The sequence below is a fragment of the Mya arenaria genome, chromosome 6 (assembly GCF_026914265.1).
Source record: "Mya arenaria isolate MELC-2E11 chromosome 6, ASM2691426v1".
In the NCBI taxonomy this organism is placed as follows: domain Eukaryota; kingdom Metazoa; phylum Mollusca; class Bivalvia; order Myida; family Myidae; genus Mya; species Mya arenaria.
The window spans coordinates 74,948,365-74,975,312 of NC_069127.1; the positions used below are offsets into that span (position 1 = coordinate 74,948,365).

General features: G+C 32.7%; 1 protein-coding gene across 1 annotated transcript; it reads right to left on the minus strand.

Moving 5' to 3' along the window:
• Positions 1-808: 808 nt before the first annotated feature.
• On the minus strand, positions 809-26,591 carry LOC128238040 (uncharacterized). Its single transcript, XM_052953607.1, has 14 exons — positions 26,399-26,591; positions 24,149-24,197; positions 22,493-22,518; positions 21,581-21,680; positions 19,376-19,513; positions 18,667-18,999; positions 17,846-17,956; positions 10,671-10,720; positions 10,471-10,533; positions 10,054-10,155; positions 7,924-7,957; positions 7,461-7,516; positions 1,439-1,492; positions 809-814 (listed from the first exon to the last, which is right to left on the minus strand). The coding sequence occupies exons 1-14, from the start codon at positions 26,468-26,470 to the stop codon at positions 809-811; spliced, it is 1,194 nt and encodes a 397-aa protein (XP_052809567.1). The 5' UTR covers positions 26,471-26,591.
• Positions 26,592-26,948: the final 357 nt, after the last annotated feature.

The window sequence follows — 26,948 nt, forward strand, 5'->3', positions numbered from 1 at the left end:
TACAATAAAAGAGAGGCACAGGGAAAACCGACATTACAAGAGAGGCACACATTAATAACTAAACATACACTTAAAGCGCGGCTCGCGAAGTCTAAAACATTTAAAACCCTTATACACGTGCATCAAAATATCTCTATTTAAGATGTAATAGGTATTGCACGTATACCTTTTATCACGAGGTTAGTGATTAAAGTAGTTACAGCGACTGTTTTGCGATATGTTCTATGGAACAACATTTAATAACTAGCGTGTGTATAATTATAAGTAAATAGCGTTCTCATTTATTTGCACGGTATGTGTAAGAATTTTATAGCACGGGTAAAGGTCCGTCTACAGTATGCAATATTTTGTTTGTACTTCTTATTGACAAAAAGTGAAAAACCCTCTTCTGGGGCCGTTTTAATAAAATAACTAACGCTAACCGGGAGAAAAACCACACTTATACGTTGAACGAATTTAAAGAAAGTTACCAATAATTATGGATTTAAAAAAAATGTGATCATGTGGTCTTTATTATATGTTTAATTGGCTAAATTTCAAATTTTATGAAGGTCAAGATTGCCGAAAAGATGAAAAAGAAATCATGGAAGTTTTTCAAGACCAGACGAAAATATAAATATTTGACTTTGTGGATTTCAAACATATTTTTTGTTTAAAGGATTGCTAGTTTATATTTCACACTAAATATGTTTAAAGTTTCATAATTAATTTCAAATGTATACAACCTTAGGCCCCTCAGTGCACATTGATAGTATACCTAATAAACAGGGTCCCTATTCTGTTCTAAATCAATAATGGCGGAGCAGTCTTATGCCTTAGGGCATGATTTACACATACTAAACAAAAGCAATCTATTCGATTTTACATAACATTTTTGTGTGTTATTTTTCCCATATACCAAGCCAAGACGTGAAGTCCATGTATCTAGCGAACTTTCAAAACTACCTGATATTTTTATAAACATGCATACATATACACAACGTATTTGGGACATTGACAGTGCAAGCTGAATTACTAAGGTGTTTTCACAATGCATTACATTTCAATGCAGTATGGCTCGTTATAAGTTGACCGATGTAATATGCCCATACACATGAATACAAACTTTGGTACTCTTATATATACTTGTCAGATAACGGACAATGCGACTTTGGTCAAATTCGACCATTAAATAGTAATTATTCAGTAAAAATAACGTTTTGTATCAAACTTCATCGAAAAGATGTGCACATGATATGAAACATTCTAGTTTTGTTAAGGTTGAATACGGAATGTGAAAGGTGATTTTAAAAACAATTGACAACGCAGACGACGACGAGGAGGCGTGCTATGATAAAAATTCTGAACAAAGTAGAATCCATATGTCAGTGATAATATATTCAGACACTGGTATGCAGACTTAAAGGTTTTTACCCCTTTGAAATAAATTGTTTATTACCAGATCCGGCCTTGTCCTGATTGGTAAACGAGATGGAGGCGATGGCGGCTGCACCTGAGTAATAATGGTAAACAAACACAAAATAATATGATAATTGACGTACCCAAAAGCTTGGTTTAAGCGAGTTAGTATCCCTTGATATAAAAACCTGGAAAAACGGACCATACAAACCACAGAGCTATCAATTTAGTCAATGTCACCTCGAAGATATGTTATCTTATTTTAAAAAGGATAATACATGAATGGTGTGATTTGAATAATGACTTTAAATAATGCCAGTTTGGTTTTGGTGCAAAGCATTTTACAGCTAATTCCGTTTCTCTGTCTCATTCAAAAACCGAAAGATTTAAAAGCAGAAAGTCAATATTTTGATTTGCATTTTCAGCCATAATTTGATACCGTTAATGGGATTCGTAATGTTACAAATCAATTCAAACTGTACACTGTTAAATGACTAGTATAATCAAAATGTACAGTGTTGACTTATATGATCATGGTGTACAGTGTTGACTTATATGATCATGGTGTACTGTGTTAGCGTATATGATCATGGTGTACAGTGTTGACGTATATGATCATAATGTGCAGTGTTGACTTATGTGATCATGGTGTACAGTATTGACTTATACGATCATGGTGTACAGTGTTGACTTATATGATCATGGTGTACAGTGTTGACTTATATGATCATGGTGTACAGTGTTGACTTATATGATCATGGTGTACAGTGTTGACTTATATGATCATGGTGTACAGTGGTGACTTATATAATCATGATGTATACTATTGACTTATATGGTCATTGTGTACAGTGTTGACTTATATGCTCTTGGTGTACAGTGTTGACTTATATGACCATGATGTATACTATTGACTTATATGATCATTGTGTACTGTGTTGAATTATATGCTCATGGTGTACAGTGTTGACTTATATAATCATGGTGTACAGTGTTGACTTATATGATCATGATGTACAGTATTGACTAATATGATCATGATATACAGTGCTGACTTATATAACCATGATGTATACTATTGACTTATATGATCATTGTGTACTGTGTTGAATTATATGCTCATGGTGTACAGTGTTGACTTATATGATCATGATTTATTGACTAATATGATCATGATGTACAGTGTTGACTTATATAATCATGGTGTACTGTGTTGACTTATATGATCATGATGTACATTGTTGACTTATATGATCATGATATACAGTGTTGACTTATATGACCATGATGTATACTATTGACTTATATGATCATTGTGTACTGTGTTGAATTATATGCTCATGGTGTACAGTGTTGACTTATATGATCATGATGTATTGACTAATATGATCATGATGTACAGTGTTGACTTATATGATCATGATGTACAGTGTTGAATTATATAATCATGGTGTACTGTGTTGACTTATATGATCATGATGTACAGTGTTGAATTATATGATCATGGTGTACTGTGTTGATGTATACGATCATGATGGACAGTGTTGACGTATATGATCATGGTGAACAGTGTTGACGTGTATGATCATGATGTACAGTGTTGACTTATATGATCATGATGTACATTGTTGACGTATATGATCATGGTGAACAGTGTTGACGTATATGATCATGGTGTACAGTGTTGACGTATACGATCATGGTGTACAGTGTTGACTTATATAATCATGGTGTACAGTGTTGACTCATATGATCATGGTGTACTGTGTTGACTTATACGATCATGGTGTACAGTGTTGACTTATATGATCATGATGTATTGACTAATATGATCATGATGTACAGTGTTGACTTATATAATCATGGTGTACTGTGTTGACTTATATGATCATGATGTACATTGTTGACTTATATGATCATGATATACAGTGTTGACTTATATGACCATGATGTATACTATTGACTTATATGATCATTGTGTACTGTGTTGAATTATATGCTCATGGTGTACAGTGTTGACTTATATGATCATGATGTATTGACTAATATGATCATGATGTACAGTGTTGACTTATATGATCATGATGTACAGTGTTGAATTATATAATCATGGTGTACTGTGTTGACTTATATGATCATGATGTACAGTGTTGAATTATATGATCATGGTGTACTGTGTTGATGTATACGATCATGATGGACAGTGTTGACGTATATGATCATGGTGAACAGTGTTGACGTGTATGATCATGATGTACAGTGTTGACTTATATGATCATGGTGTACAGTGTTGACTTATATAATCATGGTGTACTGTGTTGACTTATATGATCATGATGTACATTGTTGACTTATATAATCATGGTGTACAGTGTTGACGTATATGTTCATGGTGTACAGTGTTGACGTATATGATCATGGTGTACAGTGTTGACTTATACGATCATGGTGTACAGTGTTGACTTATATGATCATGGTGTACAGTGTTGACGTATATGATCATGGTGTACAGTGTTGACTTATATGATCATGGTGTACAGAGTTGACTTATATAATCATGGTGTACTGTGTTGACTTATATGATCATGATGTACATTGTTGACTTATATAATCATGGTGTACAGTGTTGACGTATATGATCATGGTGTACAGTGTTGACTTTTATGATCATAATGTACAGTGTTGACTTATATGATCATGGTGTGCAGTGTTGACTTTTATGATCATGGTGTACTGTGTTGACTTATATTATAATGGTGTACAGTGTTGACTTATATGATCATGGTGTACAGTGTTGACTTATATGATCATGGTGTACAGTGTTGACTTATATAATCATGATGTATACTATTGACTAATATGATCATGATGTACAGTGTTGACTAATATGATCATGGTGTACAGTGTTGACTTATATAATCATGATGTATACTATTGACTTATATGATCATGATGTACATTGTTGACTTATATGATCATGATGTACAGTGTTGACTTATATAATCATGATGTATACTATTGACTAATATGATCATGATGTACAGTGCTGACTTATATAACCATGATGTATACTATTGACTTATATGATCATTGTGTACTGTGTTGACTTATATGCTCATGGTGTACAGTGTTGACTTATATGATCATGATGTATTGACTAATATGATCATGATGTACAGTGTTGAATTATATAATCATGATGTACTGTGTTGACTTATATGATCATGATGTACATTGTTGACTTATATGATCATGATGTACAGTGTTGACTTATATAATCATGATGTATACTATTGACTAATATGATCATGATATACAGTGCTGACTTATATAACCATGATGTATACTATTGACTTATATGATCATTGTGTACTGTGTTGACTTATATGCTCATGGTGTACAGTGTTGACTTATATGCTCATGGTGTACAGTGTTGACTTATATGATCATGATGTATTGACTAATATGATCATGATGTACAGTGTTGAATTATATAATCATGGTGTACTGTGTTGACTTATATGATCATGATGTACAGTGTTGAATTATATGATCATGGTGTACTGTGTTGATGTATACGATCATGATGGACAGTGTTGACGTATATGATCATGGTGAACAGTGTTGACGTGTACGATCATGATGTACAGTGTTGACTTATATGATCATGATGTACATTGTTGACTTATATAATCATGGTGTACAGTGTTGACTCATATGATCATGGTGTACAGTGTTGACTCATATAATCATGGTGTACAGTGTTGACTCATATGATCATGGTGTACTGTGTTGACTTATATGATCATGGTGTACAGTGTTGACTTATATGATCATGGTGTACTGTGCTGACTTATATAATCATGGTGTACAGTGTTGACTCATATGATCATGGTGTACTGTGTTGACTTATATAATCATGGTGTACAGTGTTGACTTATATGATCATGGTGTACTGTGCTGACTTATATAATCATGGTGTACAGTGTTGACGTATATGATCATGGTGTACAGTGTTGACGTATATGATCATGGTGTACAGTGTTGACTCATATAATCATGGTGTACAGTGTTGACTTATATAATCATGGTGTACAGTGTTGACTTATATGATCATGGTGTACTGTGCTGACTTATATAATCATGATGTATACTATTGACTTATATGATCATGGTGTACAGTGTTGACGTATATGATCATGGTGTACAGTGTTGACGTATATGATCATGGTGTACAGTGTTGACTCATATGATCATGGTGTACTGTGTTGACTTATATGATCATGATGTACATTGTTGACTTATATGATCATGGTGTACTGTGCTGACTTATATAATCATGGTGTACAGTGTTGACTTATATCATCATGGTGTACTGTGCTGACTTATATAATCATGATGTACAGTGTTGACGTATATGATCATGGTGTACAGTGTTGACGTATATGATCATGGTGTACAGTGTTGACTCATATAATCATGGTGTACAGTGTTGACTTATATGATCATGGTGTAATGTGCTGACTTATATAATCATGATGTACTGTGTTGACTTATACGATCATGATGTACAGTGTTGACTTATATGATCATGGTGTACTGTGTTGACGTATAAGATCATGGTGTACAGTGTTGACGTATACGATCATGATGTACAGTGTTGACGTATACGATCATGGTGTACAGTGTTGACGTATACGATCATGATGTACAGTGTTGGCTTATGTGATCATGGTGTACAGTTTTGACTTAAATAATCATGGTGAACTGTGTTGACGTATACGATCATGATGTACAGTGTTGACTTATATGATCATGGTGTACAGTGTTGACGTATATTATCATGGTGTACAGTGTTGACGTATACGATCATGATGTACAGTGTTGACTTATATGATCATGGTGTACTGTGTTGACGTATAAGATCATGGTGTACAGTGTTGACGTATACGATCATGATGTACAGTGTTGACGTATACGATCATGGTGTACAGTGTTGACGTATACGATCATGATGTACAGTGTTGGCTTATGTGATCATGGTGTACAGTTTTGACTTAAATAATCATGGTGAACTGTGTTGACGTATACGATCATGATGTACAGTGTTGACTTATATGATCATGGTGTACAGTGTTGACGTATATTATCATGGTGTACAGTGTTGACGTATACGATCATGGTGTACAGTGTTGACGTATATGATCATGATGAACAGTGTTGACTTGTTTGATCATGGTGTACAGTGTTGACTTATATGATCATAATGCACAGTGTCGGGTTAAATTATGATTTGCTTTTGTACTTGAATTTTTCCCAAGTTTTGATGCAAGTTTCGATCATAAACAAGAGAAACCGCCCTACCTATTTATATTGGTTACAATTCATGAACAATGTAATTTCACTAATGGTCATGTTTTACAATGATTTATTTGATAATAGCTTATGGTTGGCATTTTTAATCCAATTATTTATCGTCTCTTTTTAATGAGTTCAAGACAAAAATATAATGTAAACGTGAATTCTACTTCTACGTTTGTATGCACGATTCAAGACTTGAACACGTTCGAGTTACGTTTCTCCACCTGTTGAAACATAATCACAGCAATAACTTAACACCTTTAATCAACTGCTAGCCGATTATAATGCTTTTTATTACTTTTCTTGGTAAATTAGTATTTGCTTGGCTTCACATCAGTTCAAAAAAGCGTCAGTGTGTCAAAATCAGCAATTGAATATATCTTATGTTGCTAGCTGCTGTGTACATGGTAAGATCATAATTATTTGATGGTTAGTTTCCAATATTAAAATTACGTTTGTTTAAAATGAATGTAGACCAATTTGTATAAGAATTATATTCAAAAAAATCTTTTTTTGACTGCAAGATTTTAACAAAATTGTTAAAACTAAAAATCAATATATTATTTAAGAAATAACTCATCAAAGGGGCATTAAAGAAACACCAAAATGTTATCTTGTTTTCATTCACAATCGGGGGGGGGGGGGGCAAAATTTCCAGAAAAAGGGTTTTTAAAACTGTTTTACCCCAAAATAAAACTTACAGGTTCTTCGTCGTCGTAATCTGGCGGTGGAATGGTATAAATAGACGATTTGTCGTCTGAAATGCAATCACATTAAAAAATACAGTGAAAACTTCAAGGACAAATTAAATACAAGTTTCCTGTTTACAGTCCCATTTCAACAACATAACTTTCATTATCACATTTGTGAAAAAGTGTAGGGTATTTACTTTAATTTCTGTACGCGTATAATGCTCTTCAAGTTTTAAACCGAATTTGACGAAGGTTTTGTCCCTAACCGACAATGTATGCGTATAACTTGCTTATCCTATAAATGGTATATTTGCTGGCGTTAGAGTGTGTCTAGTGGTAAAATGTTTAACCTTCCAGCACCTGGTTCTACGAGTAAGGTCAGAAAGTATCATTCTTTTTCATTTGTCATTATTTTACCGCAACTGTGCGAAGGGGTGTACAATTACAAGGACGGTCCGCTTTCATTACTTACCTTCTTCTGGGCCAGTGAAATGTACTGCTTTCACCTGAAAATTAATTATAATAATGTTCGATGATAACAACAAGTAATAAAAACAAAGTTTAAAAAGAGTTTTCATTTCTGCTCTGCATTTGTAATCATTTGTCAAATTTAAACAGCGCAAATAATAATAAATACAATGACTCTCATCATTTCAAAACTGCTGTATACGCTTCATTTTTTTATTCGCAGAACGGTTTGCTAATTGATATATTATAAGCAGTATCTGAGCAAAAAATAAGATGACTATTAACAATTTTGTATTGTGCTAATACACACTAGTAGAAAATACTACATAAATCAAACTTGTTATGTGTGTTTTATATTTGTCGGTACGCTTATTAATGTGTGTATCTTAAATGACGAAATAGCATCGTTATATAATTTGACACTTGTTCAAGATCGAAGTGACAAACTAACGTTAATTTGCTGATGAATAACCCTTACGTTATAACAATAGGCAAACAAATATGAAATAACGTTCATGTTCTTGTTATTCCTTGCCTTCATGTAAAGATCAAGGAGTTTCATATATATTTACCTAAATGAATCGTTTAATCCGTCGCAGCTTAGTTTTCAAGATTATATCTTTTTCTTCAGGTCTAGTATATGTTTCAATCTACGGATTTATACAATTAAAAACCAAAACGATAGACTGCTGATTTATCAAAACATGTACTGCATAATTGGAATCAACTGCAATCCAATTGTAAAAAATATAATTTCGAACAATAAATCATTTTATAGCCTTGTCCTCGGTACGATTTGGTCGTTATCAACACAGTACTTTATGATTGAAACTGTAAAAACGATAGTTTACTTTATTTAATTTAAAAGGTTATTTATTTGGCTTATGATTCAGAAAAACTGTTTTAAACACATTTAGGTGCGACAGTGAGCTTTTATTTAAATATATTTTGCAATAAAAAAACAGCAAGCGGATCCTTTCGGACTTGCTCTTTTTCTCCATACAAAAGCGCATTTATAGTTTGTTAAGAGGACCAATTATGCCAGAACATATCACTTTTAGATTATGTTAATTGACCAAATAAACTGTTGCTCGCAACTAACGTTATATTTTATAAAGTAAGGAATCCGTAATGAACCTTAAATACAATTTTGTCTCATTAGAAACTATTTAAATATATAACTAAAAGCCTATTTGATTTAGCACATCATTCACAGTATTTAAGAGATATTACACACCACTGAGGATCATATGGAATTAAATGGCATGCCTGTCCACCACCGAAGGAGTATATGGACCGAGGCGTTATATATATTGTATTATCATTTTCACACACAAATGTGTCCCTTCTGTGTATTGATAAAGTCAATCGGTCCGTATATTACAGTATTTTAATAAAAAAAAACGTTTTAAGACATCACCGGTCCATGTAGTACTTTTGGCCGATCCAAACATGTAAAAGAAAAATTTGGACCGTTGACGTCATAAAACTGCTGAGAGTGGCTTTGCGATTTTCACAACAGCAAAAATATGTCGTCAGATAACATGACCCTTTTTATAAAACACATCAAAGGCTATTTAAACATATTGAATTATAATATAAAATCTTTGGCATAATATAAGAAATATGACGCACCACTTCGTGACATATGGAACTTTAAAGACCAGCCAGGCAGTCCCATATGGCCTACGCCTCGGTCTATATGCACCTTCGGGGGCTGACTGGCCAGTCTTTATAATGTCATATGGTTTGTAATACATGTACTTCTTAAATATAGATTCCTGGAAACAATGTTCTATGGAATTTGATAACGAGTTTGCATTTATTAATCGTTACAAAAATCTGTGATCAATCCTTAATTATAACCGACGATCTATTCTACTGCTAGCTGACAATGCCTTATGAGGGGATATTCTTAAACATATTTCGATACGGGTGGGGGTTTTAAAAGCATCAGACTAAGTGTCCGGTTTTCAAATAATTGTGGTACCAAAAATTGCCCTGTCCCCATTTATTAATCTTTTCCACCTCATTAAACAGAGATCACAATACTTTTAATTTTGAAATTTTGAACACATTCTCACCTTCCTTTTGTTTTCAGTCTTCATAAATACATTGTTTTGTATTAATATACCTCATTATACGTTTTCCTCGAATGTTTTGGTGTTAAATAACTGAAGTCTACTGTGCGAACTTTTCGCTCACGTTTAGGAGAATGTCTGTTCGCCTCTAGTCTCTGAAAATAGCAACGGGTTTGTACGATTTAGGACTGTTGTTGTTGTTATTGTTGTTGATGTTTTGCCTCTTATGTATTATTTCCAAAATAACTACAATCATTTTAAACAGTACGGAGAGAACATCGCTGTAGGAATTGAGAGACTGTTTCGTGCTTAAACAGGACACAGTACATCAGTTTTACAGTTGAAAATGGCATTAACGTTTATGAATGATAAAGCAACACAGCAGCATCACGCATGTGCAGCTAATCGTTAAACATATTAGCCGCTTACTGTAAAGAGCACAAAAATAGCCAGCAATATATTTAACTTACATCGAGTTCAGCTTCATCGATATCCATGTATACCTCGTCCTCGTCTTCATCGAAATGTATAGGCTAATGAAATAAACTCTTTATTATTAATAAAAAAGCCATTATTCTATACCATATTCAAATTGGAACGATCGTATTAAATAGATATGACAAAATGAATAGCAAATAAGATTTGAATGAAAAATAAAATGTATACCCACCAATTTATTGAAGGCATAATTTCTGCCTGAATATGCTGGATATTGTGTTTCTGTAAGTAGATAACATAGAACAAGACTAGTTTTGATGCCAACCATCAAAGACGCCGAAAATGTTTATGAAACATGACTACAAGGAAGCAGATGCAATTTACCAGGAAAACAGGTTCGAGGAACATGGATGCAAGAATTCCTCAGTTATTTACGAAATCGAATTTTCAGCTCACGGTTACCACGACCTTGACCTTTGGTCAACTGACGTCAAAATAGTAAGAATGGCGATCAGATAAATATATGCCACCCTTTGGTGCATAGGTTTTCCAGGTGCTTTAAATCTAACAACTATAAACTTAAAGTTCAATGTTTCAGTCATCATTTAAGTATGACACGAGTGTTAGATGAATAAGGGAAATTCTGTTCTCTTCCAGTTTATAAGTATAGTAAAAACAGGAGTTTATATGAGAAATGAAATGAAAAATGAGCAGTTATTATTTTTAAAATAAAATTCACATGATTGTTTGCTCAACAGTAAGTAAGAATACAATGGTCTGAATAAACAAGCTACTGTACTATATTGAAATAAATGTTAGAAGTAAAAGAGGGCCCGTATTACAGAAGCATATTAAGTATTTTTTAAATATTTTCAATTAATTATAAAAAATAAAAATGATACATTTCCAAAAGCATATCAAAACTTAAAGATGTTTTAACTGCTTAAGCATAAAAATAATTGAAATATTCATTGATTTATTGATCTAAATTCAACCACATATATCCTACAGGCTCAAAGTCCAGGTCGCGATATATTTTAGTACTGCAAACTTATCGACATGTATGATTATCCATGCTTAACCTTTTTTACATTTTAATCCCTCAGTTTGATAAAAAAAAATGCATTTATCGCAATAACAAACATGCCATAAAACCGAATGCATTGTTTAAATTTAACTCACAAAACCTTTTATACTACCTTTCTTATCTAAGAAGTAGTTCGTTTATTTGTTTAACAAATTAATCATACATACACTGTTATTTCCATGCGACGTCAATGTCAAGTTGTTGCATTATCTTACGAATAAAAAAGGTACTCATTTGCCGATAGAAAAGCCAGAAAAGTTACAATAATGAAACAAAGGAATCTTGAAATAAACCGACATGTCTGCAAGTTATAGCTAATAGTTTTATTGTAAAAGGAATGTTTCATCGTCGAGAATACAACAAGGAAAACAATTGTTTAAATGTTGACTAGTAGAGAACATCAATGAATGCATATTAGTTATAGAGTTTGTAACTCACAACTACTCATAATTGTTTAAGTACTGCAAGTGATATTTAAATTTCCATAACTCAAACTTAAGGCGATTTTTAAAACAGTAATCTGAAATAAGTAGTTAACATTTTTATCTAAACAAAAACCCCTTATTAAAAGCTAAGAATGCAATCTCCTTTAAACACAATAAAAAAGTACAATTACATAAATAAATAAACATGTAACGTGCATGAAAATGACTCCAAAAAGTCCCTTGGGTCAGTACCATCATTATATCATTAATATGTCTGTATTTTGGGCTTGCGACCTTTCATGACAAAACACATTCGTATTCGAACAAGATCTGCCCTGAAATTGACTGTTGCAAAATCAGCAATGAAATAATTTTAAATGTCTTTATATTTCATACTAAGACTAGAAAACAATCATGTTCATATGCTTGGAAACGTGTTTGATATGAACAAAAACAACTATTTTACAATATTCTTTCAAAGTTATAGAATTTTAAAATCCAAGCATGGAACAGTTCTCTTTGACCTTGAATGTTTTGTTTCAAAGTTGATGCATGACGGTGATGTCAAACTTAGCAAACCAACTAAGAATTATATATGAATAATGATGCATGTTTATAATATTGATATTTGACCCACACTTGTATATGATATATAAGTCTTGAACGCGATACACTGTCTACTCATGGTGAACATTGCCATGAGAAGCCAAAATACAAAAGATTTGGACCAATGACACTGACCGTGACCTTAAGTGTTGACCTATATACATGGGTATTACATGCGAACCGCCGTCTTACATGTTGAACATGAGTGCCAAATCATTTTAAATTCACACTAAGCATGGCCAGGTTATGGACAAGCCAAAATGCAAGGGAATTTAATTAATGGCCGTTGAGAATGACTTTGCATGCTACACGCTTTCCTGTAATGGTTACAAGACTGTTGTGTTGTAAGTTGTTTTAAAATCCGTATATATTGCCAAGTCACAATCCGGACAAGCTAACATCGGTTGGACGGCCGCACGCACACACAGCGATCGACGATTGTGACACCTTTGTTTAGATCACTACTATCGGGCTCGACAAAATGACACTATAGTTAAACAATCATTAAGATGGTGGTCTCAGAGTCGGATCAATCTATAGGGATTTTTAATTAAAAATACAACAAATAAACGTTTACCATTTACCTAAGTTTTTCACAAACAGGTTTTAAGATTTTGAAATAAGCTATATTAGAGAAACTGTTAGAACGATATTTGATAATTTTAATGAAAACAAATTACCAGTGTTAAAATTCTTTGCATATTTTGAAAAGGCATTTGATACTGTAAATCATGAATTTATGATGAAATGTTTTGAAACAAAATGAATTTCCGAGACGATATCATCAAATGGATAAAACTATTTTACAATTCAACAAAAGTGTCAGCCAAGGCTGCCCCTTATCCTCATCTATCGTTATATCTGTTTTTATTACATTATATAAGCAAAAATAATACAATAAAATGTTGTTGTTTTTTGTGAAATAGAATTCAAGCATATTTTTTCGCTGACGACGCAACTTTTTAACAATAGAAATCAAAAATCATTTGATGGTCTAAACTTAACAAAATCAGTCGTTTTGCGAGTGGGATCTATCAAAACACAAATATACAATTCTGTAAATATATGCCTTTTTGGTGGAGTGCATAAAGCGCAAAATCTCTTTAAACAAACTTTTCACCTTAAAGGATATAAGTAATAATTTACTACCATATACAAGGTTCAAATAGAGGCCTGCAGAGATTTCAAAATCAAAGAAAAAAGACTACTCCAAAGAAACAAACTTAAACGAATGTTATAAGATGTATAAAATCCAATTCGAATTAATAAATGACGTTAACTTACCTGACGCTCCTTACATTCTATCATTTAAAATGACACTCGTATTTATAATTGAGCGGCATCGCGCGATTTTGGGCCTTCGGACATAATTATTACAAAGGAAATAATCATTAATAAAAAATGCCAAAAATAATGATTTTTCTATATAAATCAATTTCTTCCTGACTTCTTTCTTTTTAAGGTTTGTCATTGGTGCATCATTTTCTCGATAATTTATGACCATTAGTTTACTCATGTTTCCATAGCAACCATGGATTTCGTCCTGACATATTTTGACTGGATTGATAGTCTGTGTTTAAAACGGCCAAATGTATTTAAAATACAAAAATGATTCATTATTATTATCTTAATTTCTGTTCCTTAAAGATTCTGTGATAAGAAAATAATTTAAATTATAAGCTAGTTGTAATATTGATACAATAATTTTGCACGTCATTTGAAAAATGTACTTTCATTACGACGTCATTTGAATGACGTCAAATTTAGTATTCAAAATGCGCAATACATGATCTCACTTGTAAACACGTAACTTACGCAATTTAAGTGATATCAACATGAAAATTTCTGAATATCTTTCTGAAAGTACATGGCATTCAAATACCTTAAAACATTGTAATAGCAAAAATATGTCCGAAGGCCCAAAATCGCGCGACGCGGCTCAATTAATACATGCACATGTATAACACAATAAATCATGAGTGATAAACCTTTAGCTACTTACTTAATGATACATTTATGTTTTTTTCTTATTTCTGAAAACAAAATTGTAACCGTGTATTTAACGCACAAATGTTAAATCAACTATCGTCTCATAAGCTAGAAAAGCCTTGTTTCTGCACCTTTCTTTCAAAATAAACACATTCTTAACAAGAACCATTGTTTTCGATATCTATTCATCCTTTTCGACAATTTAAAACAAATGTATTAATTGTGATACGTCTTACTGTTAAAGTGCATCTTTCAATATAAACTGAAAGCAGCAGTATATTGATTTTTGTAATTGTAATATAGAAACTTAAGAGTATTTATTTTGGGCGTGTTCAATAACTGAGGATTGGTGGTGTAAGCTTAGCAACTTTTGGAAAGAAAATGGTATTGCCAATGTCATTACAAGATGTTAAGCTGCTTTGGAGAATTTAAGCATAAATTGTTTAATTGTTTCACACGCTTAAATGTTCACTAATAAGTACAAATTATATCAAATATAACAGGGTCTTCCTTTTCTGTTCTTTCTATCTCCACATGTATAAGCTATCTTTACTATGTGTATGCGTGCTGGAATGTGTGTGTTTCTCGTGTGCATATAGGAATAAATATAGCTGCATGTGTATTAGGAGGAGGAGGAGGAGGACAAGGAGGAGGGGAGGGGCGGAGAAGAAGAAGAAGACCTGTATAAACATAAACATTGTTTAAGCCAACATGACCCATGGTCAAATTTATATGATGATTATGTTAGTTTAAACATATTTTATTCATCAACGTATACACACATATTATAAAGACAAAGAGAAAACACATGTACAATCTAGAAAAGGATTAGAACGAAAGATAAATATATCTTAAAATGTTATTCTCCAAACTTTAGCAGAAGTACATATTTAATGACGGACATTTGTACAGCTTACAATCTAGATGACACAATGATATTGATATTGTTGGATTAGATCAGATGGTAATGTTTAATGTGATTTGGCTTCATTTAATTTTATTAAATATTTAAAGATTTTTTACATACGATGTACTCAGACAAGCAAGTAGTTAAAGGTTAAACATTTTGTGTGATAAACAAAGCTATAATAAGCTTAGTTTATTTTCACTTTTCAAATACAAAAGTCGTTAATTTTGAGAGCAGAATAAGATAGTAAAGAGGATAAGAATGAAGAAAGAGGGTAGGGTGGTTTGTTGGTTTAGATGAACCAGTGCCTTTTCTTCACTGAGCCCTAATTGGTAGTATTAAATAACATGTACACAGAAAGGAGATAATCCTGGAAGGGATTGATATTAGGTAGTAAGTGACTGTCACTGGCTATCAAATCTTTTTGTCATTTGAATAAAGAGGTGAACTGCATCGAACAGTGTCTTATTTTGTTCTTCTGTGAGGGCAGTGTCACCGTATAGTAAATTGCGAAGCGTTGCGTTAGTCAAAGCCTCCACAGAATTGAAAAGAAGTCTCCTTTGTTCAGTATAAAGGGGAAAGATAAGAAGATAATGATATGTTGTTTCCTGAACTCCACATGCACAAAGAGATGAGGGCACAATATTTTTAACAAAAAGGTGATGGTTCAATGAACTGCATTCGTTCCGTAAGCGAGTGTGAATGACCTGTAATCGACGTTTCCCATAATAAAACAGAGTATTTGGACAATTCAATGCTGAGATTGATGAAGGAAGGAATAAATTTATATAGAGTGACGTATGTGTACGAATGCTAGAGAAATTGGATGCGTTTCGAAGTAATCTAGTTCATGCTTGACCGACTGTCTGAGGAACCAAACTTGACAGATAATCAGGAGAGAGACCATTTTTCATTTTGTAAAAAAGTAAAATCTTGTGTTTTTCACGTCTTGTTTCCAAACTCTCAAAGCCAAATTCAATGTGAAGCAGACGCAGAGAAACAAGGCGAGTGCAACCAGTAACAATGCGTTCGCATTCGTTTTGAATTTTATCAAGAACATTTTTTTCATACTGTGTACAATTATTCCAGATGATATCCGCATACTCCAAGATTGGCCTTATGAAAGAAAAATAAATAACCTCCAGAGACCTCCTATCCAGTTGATAGCGTAGACGTTTCATGATGTTTACTCTAGACTCTCTTTAATATAGTTAATGTGAGTATGCCAATTTCCCTCATTTGAAAGAAAAATACCCAGGTGTTTGTGAGATTCAACAAACGGGATTTCAGTGTCAAACATGTACACAGACGGATGAATGGGTTTGTTTCGATTTCGAGATATGACCACTGTTTCAGATTTGTTGGAATTGAACTTTACAAGCCACTTATCAGCCCAAATAGATATTTTGTTTATATCTGTCTGTAGTTTTAAAGCTGCAGTCTGGGGGGTGTCCACTATAACAAATAGACTTGTATCATCAGCAAATAGGTTGACATTTGAATTTATCTCGTTTACTATGTCATTTATGTATATAAGACATAAAAGAGGACCCGAAATTGAGCCCTGGGGAACTCCAGCTTCAATTGATTTTTATGCCAAAGTGGCTCCAGGAATGACCACACACTGGCGCCTGCTTTACTTATATCAAAAAAGACAACTCGCATTTGAATTGAAACAGTAGAATCACCTGTTAGAAAGCCGGATTGGGATCGAGTAAAAAACTGGTATCACGAAGAAAGTTGAATACATGTTTAAATATAATTCTTTCAAAGACTTTCTCCATAGTGTTCAAAAGAGAGATTGGGCGATAATTTGATGGGTTGGAAGGATCCCCCTTTTTAAAGACAGCGCAAACATTTCCAATTAGACGGAACAATACAAAAAGTTAAAGAAGCATTGAACAATTCGCACAAAGGCTTGCTAGGTTCTGAAGAAGCTTCAAGTAAAATAGGATGATCAATGTCATCAGGCCCAGATGCTTTACCAACCGAGATACTACTTATAGCACCTTTGACTTCGGAAGGTACGATAACAATCGAATCAAGTTTAGCATCATCATTAGTTAAATCAAGTTCAGGTAATACTTGAGTTGAATCGTCAACGTAGGTCTAAAATACAAAGAAATCATTAAGGATTTCGGCCTTGCTTTGGTCGTCTGCAACGCACTGACCATCTAATGGGTTGAGTAGTGGAGGAATACCTCGTGATTTAACCGGAGTGATAAATGATTATGTTCGAAGTGCATTTATCTTTGCAGAAAAAGTAAATGAATTACTAATTATACACACCATAAGACAAAAATTTGGTGCCATATTGGCTGGGCCGAAGTTTCTTGTTGCCGAATTGTCCCGTTATGTGAATACAGGACAGACAGACGTAATTTGTAACATACCAATTCCAGTTGCAGCAGCCACAGATTGGTACTTCGGCTGCATTAGCTGGGAGTCTGATTTTGAGCGAGTCCCAGGAGTCATCATAGAAGGATTCTCCTTCAATGTGTTTTCTGTATTGAACATGAACATTTTTGTTTTGCTTAGTGTAAATTAACTAATCTGAATATGAAATTCATGATAATGCATATTATCTTAAATTGATAATGCAGCTTAAAAAATCTTTGGTGGACCAACTGTCAACAATTTATATCTAAGTACACTCATTTAATGATTATGATCAAAAAGATATAATATAAATACTTATACTTTGGAATAAAACCATAATTATCAGCATTGAATATATCCATGCTAGTGTAGTAATTAAAAATGAGGGATGGTCGCGGTATTTAAACGACATTAGTACTGCCTTGAATCTCTTTCATGTTAAATGAGAAATAAAAGACTTTTAATAATTGTTTAATTACTAGTAAATGTAGAATCCAATTACCCACACATTGGTGCAAAATTGCAATACAATAACTTTGGTAATAGCATTTTGGTGGTTAAAAATATGGCTAAAATGTAGCTAGTGTACCGCAAAATTCGTACGACTTTACTTAAACCTTAACATCACTTTTCAGTTGATCCAAAATTTGGATTGTAACACACCAATTTCAGCAGGCTATCGGTTTTATTTATGTCTATCCCTTTGAATGGTCATTGCTTCCAGCGTTCCTTATGAGATATCAATGAAGACGGACAAAAGTCGTTTAAAGCAAGTCTGAGGACAGACGGATATACAACGTTCATGAATTCTTACCCTTACACTATATGCACATACCTCGGCAAATGCCTTCCAGTAATATGTTGCCAGCACTTTGGTGTCCATGTTGTATAAGTTCTCTTGTTAATATTGGATACCAGTTCGGGTGTTTCCCTGAAACTCTTTCTAATAATAACTCAGAGGCTTCAATAGATCCACTGTTCGACATCACGCATTCTATTTCCTCTTTGTCGTCTGATATTATTATGTCGTGGTACAAGAGATGTGCCATAATTTCTCGGGGGTTAATCAAATTTCGAAGCTGTGGCATCATTATTCTTATGTATTCCCTCTCATCGGTGTCATCCTTGACCTTTTGGCGTCTTATTTTCTTTACCAGACAAATGTATTCTGTATAAGGTAATTACCGTTTTAAAATCAGTAAAGTTATAACATATGTCGGAAATGATTGAACCTGGTAATATTGATGCAAACACATGCTATACAATTTAGCTTTAACAAACCTGCCCGAGGTCGCTTTACAGTAAAGTAATATAACAAATTTAATTTATAGTTTGTTTTCCTACCGGTTTTGAATAATGGTTATGTGATCTCAACACATTCTAAATGAGCTGAAGTAAGTTATGTTTGTCGTTTTGATACAAGTGATACCTCGTCCAGAATGTATTGTTCTTAGTAAGCATGCCATTGTGTTCCTTGTTAATTAAGCATAAATACACAAGAATATATAAACTATGCGTTGTATAGTGAAAAAAGGTTTTAATACTGGTTTTCTCAAGAGCGTTGATGAACTCTCGCCATTTGCCTTGATCAGGGGATGATCTAATACAGTCCAAAAGCAGGTCTGTCGCAGGAGCTGGACCACTTTCTCCTAGTCTTTTTATCGCATCTTTATCAGTGTCATCTGGTGAAATGTCAATATAAAAAGTGCCATTACTGTATAAAATGTTGAACAACTGACATGGTTACGTTATAGTAGTTGTCATATACGATAACGGTTAGATCAAACAAACTGCTTTTAATTGATTGTAGACTTTAATCATCTTCTGTCAATGAAACGAACACATATGATATAGTTTATCTACAGACGAAAGTAATGATCCATTTTTAAATATAGCCATTTCTGTTAACACTTAAAACCATCGAACTAGGTAAAATATCAATTTGATTGTACAAATTCTCGAAAATTTTACCCTTAAAGACTAATGAAAGGTCCCTGTACTTCAGTACAACCGTTATAGTACGATGAAATCTGAATGGACAAGCCCAGTCAAACAATTTTTTAAGCATAAACCCTCTTTAGAGAAATAAGATAGGGCCATAAAGACACTGGACGTGTGAAACAGCACTAAAACACCACAAAAATTCGACACACGCATTTGAATAGCTTCGAATATCCAACGACCAAATACAATCAGCCGGAGCAGTTATGTAACAAGGTACGATGCATTCATTCAAAAACATCCATTTGACATAAATTGCTTTATTATATTCAAAGCTTTACTCTATTCATCATTTATGTCGAAATTATAATTGAAATTTTTTTGAAAAAGATAATCCTCAATGTATGAGAGCTAGATTCTTGCATTAACATGCAGGCTACTGTCCTTTAAGGGAATAGAAATTCACCCATGTCCGACTATTCTTTCGTTCACTTAATCGATATACAGTAAAAGGAGAAGGATACTAACATCTTTCAAACTAAGATCACCTCGCTGGTCATAAAAAGTTATGGTCAATTTTCACCCTCAGCTGAAGATTAAAAAGTATGATCTTGATCATACGTTTTTGATTAATTTAGATTTAGTTCTTCAAGGAACATTAATTTGGTATTTTCAGTAAGTTGAGGATTATTTACAATATATCAATTTATCTAAAAATGTTGTATTCAAGTTTTGGTTATATTTAGTTTTGTGTTGTTGTTTCATGTTTCTGATTGTTGGATGTGTTCTATGTCATTGACTTTGACCCTATACCATTAAACCGGGTAAATTGTTTTGAGATGTTGAAATTGTATTTAATCTCGTAACACTATCAATCAAAGGGCTTCTCGAACTAGTGTTTTCACTCCTTGGGGAAGAATGTGACGTCATTGTATTGTGCTTGTGCTATGTAAAGGCAGATGCGCCGACCTTCCATAGTTTTGTTACTTGTTATGTGCAATACCACAAGCATCTGTATATTCAATATTGTTGTTGTATATCGCACGAAATTTGCAACAAAGTGAGTTTTAAAAAAGTACATATCAACGCAGACATTAATATAAAAATAAGAACTGTCTATACCAGCAATACGTGAACAATGTCGTGGTCCATTAGGCAATGCACGGCTTTGAATACGAAAGCAACCCAAATAAGGATTGAACAATGCGTGTTTAAGGGATTCGCTTATGTTCTTTAAAAAAAGCACATTTTATTGTATGACAAAATTAAGCGTTACAAACATTTAGTGTGTTAAAACTAAAATACAGACGGATAAAACCCTTCAATAAGGTTGTTTTGATTTGCATGATTTTGAAAAACGTTACTACCACTTTTTCAACATATCAATTTATAATTATGTTTGTGTATGCGTCCTAGTGGGCGTGTGGTTTTGTCGACAGTTTTATAGTTTTTCCTTGACTGTACCGGATTAGCTTCGATCCAAACTACAATCAGAATAATTACTTCAAATGTATTCTCCACAATTTCGGTATCAATGAGTATAATAGTCACAATATAAATGTTTTCAGATGCATTACCGAGGAACAATGCTGCCAAAACATGACATCACCTTTAAAGCAGTCAAATGATAAGGCTACTGCTATGCATATGGTTTTCCCAATACTATGTTTAAATGGCAAATATTCTATTATGTACATGTCCTTTGTTTATGGGACTGAACCAAACATTCATTTTATAGATGCAGGTTGGGATATTTTATGATCACCATTCAACACCTCATACGACAACCTTAAGTAAATAACTCTCACCCATCAAGAACAGCAAGTGAAGAATTTGTTTCGGAATCAAACGGAGTCGAATGTCGTTTCTGTAAATATCCACAAGCTTTTGATATTCCGGTACCTCCACCTGTAAACAAATTGATGAACTGTTGGAAAACATTTTCTGTATTGGTGTAATTTAAATATTGCGCATGCCAGTTAACCACAACTGTAGATGTTAATGTACAGTAACATGTATATAAAATTAAGAAAAAACAATTAAGAGCGGCTTCAAACAATGCTTCACTGTTCAGTCAAGAAAATGAGTTCATATGAATCCCAAAGAAAAATGAAACTGTTGAAAACATAGTTGCTATTAACGCTTTCAAAAAGCATGTGCTTTCAAAATAAGTAGTATGCATTCCAAAATGCGTTAGTCAATCTCTGAAACAACGTTGCAATTACGGCAATGTGCATCTTATACGAAAACCTTGTTTCATCAGCTGATCATATAAATATTAAGTTTACTGCAGATTTTAGAGATAGTTCAGTTTAAAGAAAATTCCTCTAACTAATGCTAATGTAATTCCAGAGTTGAAACAGAAAATGATTGAACGTGTACTTCTTGACAAAAATGCATTTATTATATGAGAAAATAAAAGATAAAGATTTGAGCCTTTGTTATTGGTTGTTACATAATGGTTCATTCCATAAAGACAAATACATTAATCAGTTTTATATTCAGGTAAATACAATTCACGATCTCCCAATTTACATTGCTCATTTCACTACTTAAAATTTATAGAAAAATATTTAGTTTTTATTTACCTTACCAGTTGTTTTTATTCTATTGAAATTATTAATATAATCGTTTAAAATACCATCTTGAATTAGACATGAACACATTTAGTACAATTATCTACTTTATTTAAAGATATTTTAGCCACTTAAAAACCCTACCTCGGAATTATGTCTTCGTCCTCCCCCTGAAAATAAAAAAGTTAAATACTTAGTGACACGTCCTGTAGGGTTTTAGTAAATGAGTTATAGGTGGCGCTGCAGCTGTTCTTCTCTTGGAGCAACAATCTGCACTAATAAAGAACGGTATGTGCACCCTTCTGCCTTATAAGAATTGATAAATTTATATAATTTGATAGTTCCTTTCTCTTGTTCATGCATTAGGTATTTGATTTTAAATACCTATACACTTAATATTGAAACTGAACAACTCAAATTAACCTGATTTCAAACCCTGGATGGCATGTGCTTTTACAATTATTAGCACTGTTACCCTTTTCTGCAGCCTTCTGCCCTTTGTAAAACCTGTCTAAAGCCCTACATGTGTATCTACCTAGTTTCATATTGTATAGGGAAACTAATAATATAATAAAATCTACAGGAACAAGTCCAATAGCAAAATATATATTTAATAATAATATTAATATTTTAGATATTAAAAGACGACACAATATTATGTAGATAAATGATGCATTCAAATATCTGAATAAATGATAGAGAAGGCTAACAGAAATAGTTCTCCAAGCGATTAACAGAAAACTGTTATAATATTGGAACTGAGGCTTAGCCATCCGATCGTTTTGAAATAATATTGGATATTTTTTTTTAATTAAAGTTGATTTTCTTTTCCTTATTTCAATCATTTCTAATTTCTTTATATGATGAGCAGTGTGATTTATTTGGAAATGACTAAAACAATTCATTCACCGTTGGTTGTTTTGTTCTCAATATGGCAAATAATAAGAATGGTATATGGATTTCAAGTCCAAAAGACCGTGCAAATATTTAAAACTTCGTTCAAGGAATAACATATAACATATAACAAGACGCAAGCTGTCATTCAACCATTCTATTGACAATTAGTGGTATCATATTTTTTTAGTAAATATAAGAAAAGCATGGTTGTATTTGATAGACGTAACTACTGTAAACGTTAATGCATTTATAAGCGAAGTTAAGTGTAGTATAATAGATACATTTGAATGGAAGTGGAAATGGAAGTGAATATAATATAAAAGCGATTTTAATTGAACGATATTCACAAGTAGTACCTTTAGAAATGCCCTTTATAGTACCGACAGTGTGCAGAATTTACGGGAAAATATGTCGTTAAATCAGTTGAAAATAAAAGAATTTAAAATATGTGACTTTATAATTAATAAGAACACCGTTTTACTGCATGGTTCAATAGATAAGAGGAACTCCTTCACATTTTTAACATTCGCATTTTAGACAGAACAAAAAAATAACAAATATGGTTCCTAATAAGGCTTGTAGTTTTAATGTTCCAATAATTTAAGCTGAAATTGTATGGACTGATTAAAAATTGACAAAAAGAAAAAGCAATACACGTTTTTATCTTTTTTTGATGAACATAAACGTTAAATTATGTTTCAGATTTAAAGTGGGCGTGATGGTTACTGAGAACAGACCCGCGTCATGGCAACGAAATACTTCAAACTGACATCATTTACATGTTATTTTTATCACATATTCATGATCTTAAGGTGAAGATTAAAGACACTAGGTGTGGTGTGCCAGAATATATATAATATAAGGTGGTGTGACGTTCGAAATTAAACACTGAACTGTTCTTACCAAACGGCGTGGGTTCATAATATGCATTTGAAGGCTGACAGTATCTTTCCTGAAATAATTTAATCATTTTTTATGTTAACAGATATAACAATGTCATATTACTTCGACATGATTAAGAACAAAAGCCTCCATCTCAAAATAAACCCTTGTGTTTTTGGTTCAATGTAAAAGTATTTTTAAAATATTATTGGAACAGATTTTCAATTTCAATAATATTTAATATACTATATTCCCAGCTGTTTTGTATACACGACTTTAAAAACTTATATGTATTTCAACATTAAACACATTATACAAATTGTCTAATTTTCAGAATCTAATTATTTGAATATGTTAATAGGAAGTTATCAAATTGTATTGAATGTTTAAAACAACTTGATTGACAATGATTGTTAAAATTGGTCGGGTTTCTGATTTGAACATACAAATCAGGTTTTTCACTTCTCGCTAGGCAAGAAATTACCTGTTTTAAGTTTTGTGTCATTTAAGTGCGAAGTATTTTAGGGACTAACCATATAATTATCAACGGGGTTAAGAGTTTCAAATTTATTCTATAAATAGAAAACAGGTACATTATTGCAGAGTGTATCTTGTCATTTAACGCAAAAACAATTGATTGCATATGCATATCGATATGGTATAATGGTCACATATGCGATGTAATTGTTGACATTCCCACGATGAGATCGCCTCGAGTTCGATCCCCGAGGAATTAGCCATTTTCTGTTTTTACTTTTTTATATTGCATTTATGACACATGCTACATTGATAGTGTACTGTAATGTTATATTCCGTACGTTTGACGAGAATCAAATGCTAAAATCAATGTAGTACAATTTATAAGAAGTATTTTAACGTCTAGGATAGCTCAATGGTTTTGTCAGAGAACTGACTTGTTGAAAGTTGCAAGTTCAAGTCTCACAGGATATTCTCTTTTGTTTTATTGTTGTTACTGTTACTTGAATTCGTTTATGAGGTTCTTTGTAACAAAATTATTATCTGTATTGCGTTGTTATTCGCTTACGTAACAATTTAGTCATATTAAAAACATAGGTTTCAGTATTTTTAATTGAAGTTGTTGCTGCTGTGATGACTGGTATTGCAAACATAATAATGAAATAGCCTGTTTCATCGACTCCGAATAAATATCTTTTCCGAAGACTTTTTATAACAAACGAAACTTAAAAAAATCATGTAATTTATTACATTTTTTACCAACTTCACTTCTATACCATGCTGTATTTCCAATGTACATAATGTTACTTTCAATATTTGCTGATTAAAATGTATTCTAAAATTATACTTAATTTATTCTGAAAACTACATGTGTTTGTCAAGCAGTGGAATTGTGTGCGTGTGGACTGGCCGTACAGCTGGGAAAACTAGTTGTTGTTCTTATCCGTCTTAGATTAATTTAAGCTTATTTTTTTACAACGATTCTGAAACAAGTTATTACAACATTATATTAATTACCCTCGTTGACACGATTTTACCCGATAGTGTAGATTTAGTTGTGTGGTAAACCGGAGGACCAGGAAGAAACCCACTTGTCCGGCTGGGTGACCACAAACCAAACTCACATGCGTCAAGTCGTCCATCCTACGTTTTTTTTAGTTTGCATGCATATAATAAGAAACGACCATTGTAATTACTTCTTTAATTTGTTGCCTATATAAAACTGTATGCCTTTCAATATCCAGGTCCCCAGTTCATTGTTAAGTTTTGTTATGGTATGTATGTTTGCTATTCATGTCGGAAAATAGCTCATTGAGCTAATGTAACTCATTATCTAATGTATCATATATTCGACGTTTAATAAAGATTTTTGTATCTTGTAATAACAATGTGAATTGCTAGAAAAAAAGAGTCTGCCTATACGATCCAAATTTAGAAAACAATTTTATTCGATGCCAAAATTAAATATCATTTGCAGAGGATCTTCAACATTTAATCTTCACAAATAAGAGATTCAAATATTTTAATCGGTATTTGTCATACTGTTGTCTATTGAACACCCGGCTAGGTGGAGCACATGCACAGCTGTCTTTTTGATAAAACGCTAACGTCAAAGGGTTTGCTTAATGCTATTAGTATATATATTAATGTTATGCCTGCAGAACCTAGCATAACATGGTAAACTAGTTGTTATTCAGTATTAATCATTCATATAAATATTTGCCAGGGTTGAAACTTACATTAAAGTTACGATTGCTATCACTATCAATTAAATTATTGGTAAGCTTTACTTACGTCATACGTTTCCTCAAAGTTGTCATACACAACCTTTTTCTTGTCCTTGTTTTTCTTTTTCCAAAAGTTCATGATTTTCCAAAAGTTAATTAATGAAAACGAAATAGATCGAATTATACAGATTGATAAATTTAGGACATATCAGATGTATAATTGCGTTTTCAGTTACACTTTTCTTACAATTGGCATTTTAGAAAGGACAGTATCGACAACTATTCTATTCAATGATCCGATCGAAAATATACTGAAACTAAAACTAAATCAAATTGGTTTACACTTAATTCACTATTCACTCTCCTTTATTACATGGATAATAGCACTCTGTGACATTCCGTTCGTAATGAATCTAACTTCAACAGACTGTAGTTCTTTTAACCACAATAATTTAGGAGTATACCCTTTTATGATAGTGCCATTCAAAAATTGATTAGGATTACATGCAAATAAGAGTTATGTCATTGACAATATAAACGTGGGTTTGAAAAGCTAAATATTTCACAAATCTTACGAAAGGCTTGCTGGATATCAGTTTACATTCATGTTTTTTGCC

What these genes read in the sequence shown, in the direction of transcription:
- LOC128238040 (XM_052953607.1), bottom strand. Translation starts at nt 26,470, where the DNA reads ATGAACTTTTGGAAAAAGAAAAACAAGGACAAGAAAAAGGTTGTGTAT. An exon ending in ACTTTGAGGAAACGTATGAC is followed by an intron (nt 24,198 to 26,398) that starts GTAAGTAAAGCT and finishes AAATTATTTCAG; the next exon opens with GAAAGATACTGTCAGCCTTC. An exon ending in CGAGGAAAACGTATAATGAG is followed by an intron (nt 7,958 to 10,053) that starts GTATATTAATAC and finishes ATTAATTTTCAG; the next exon opens with GTGAAAGCAGTACATTTCAC.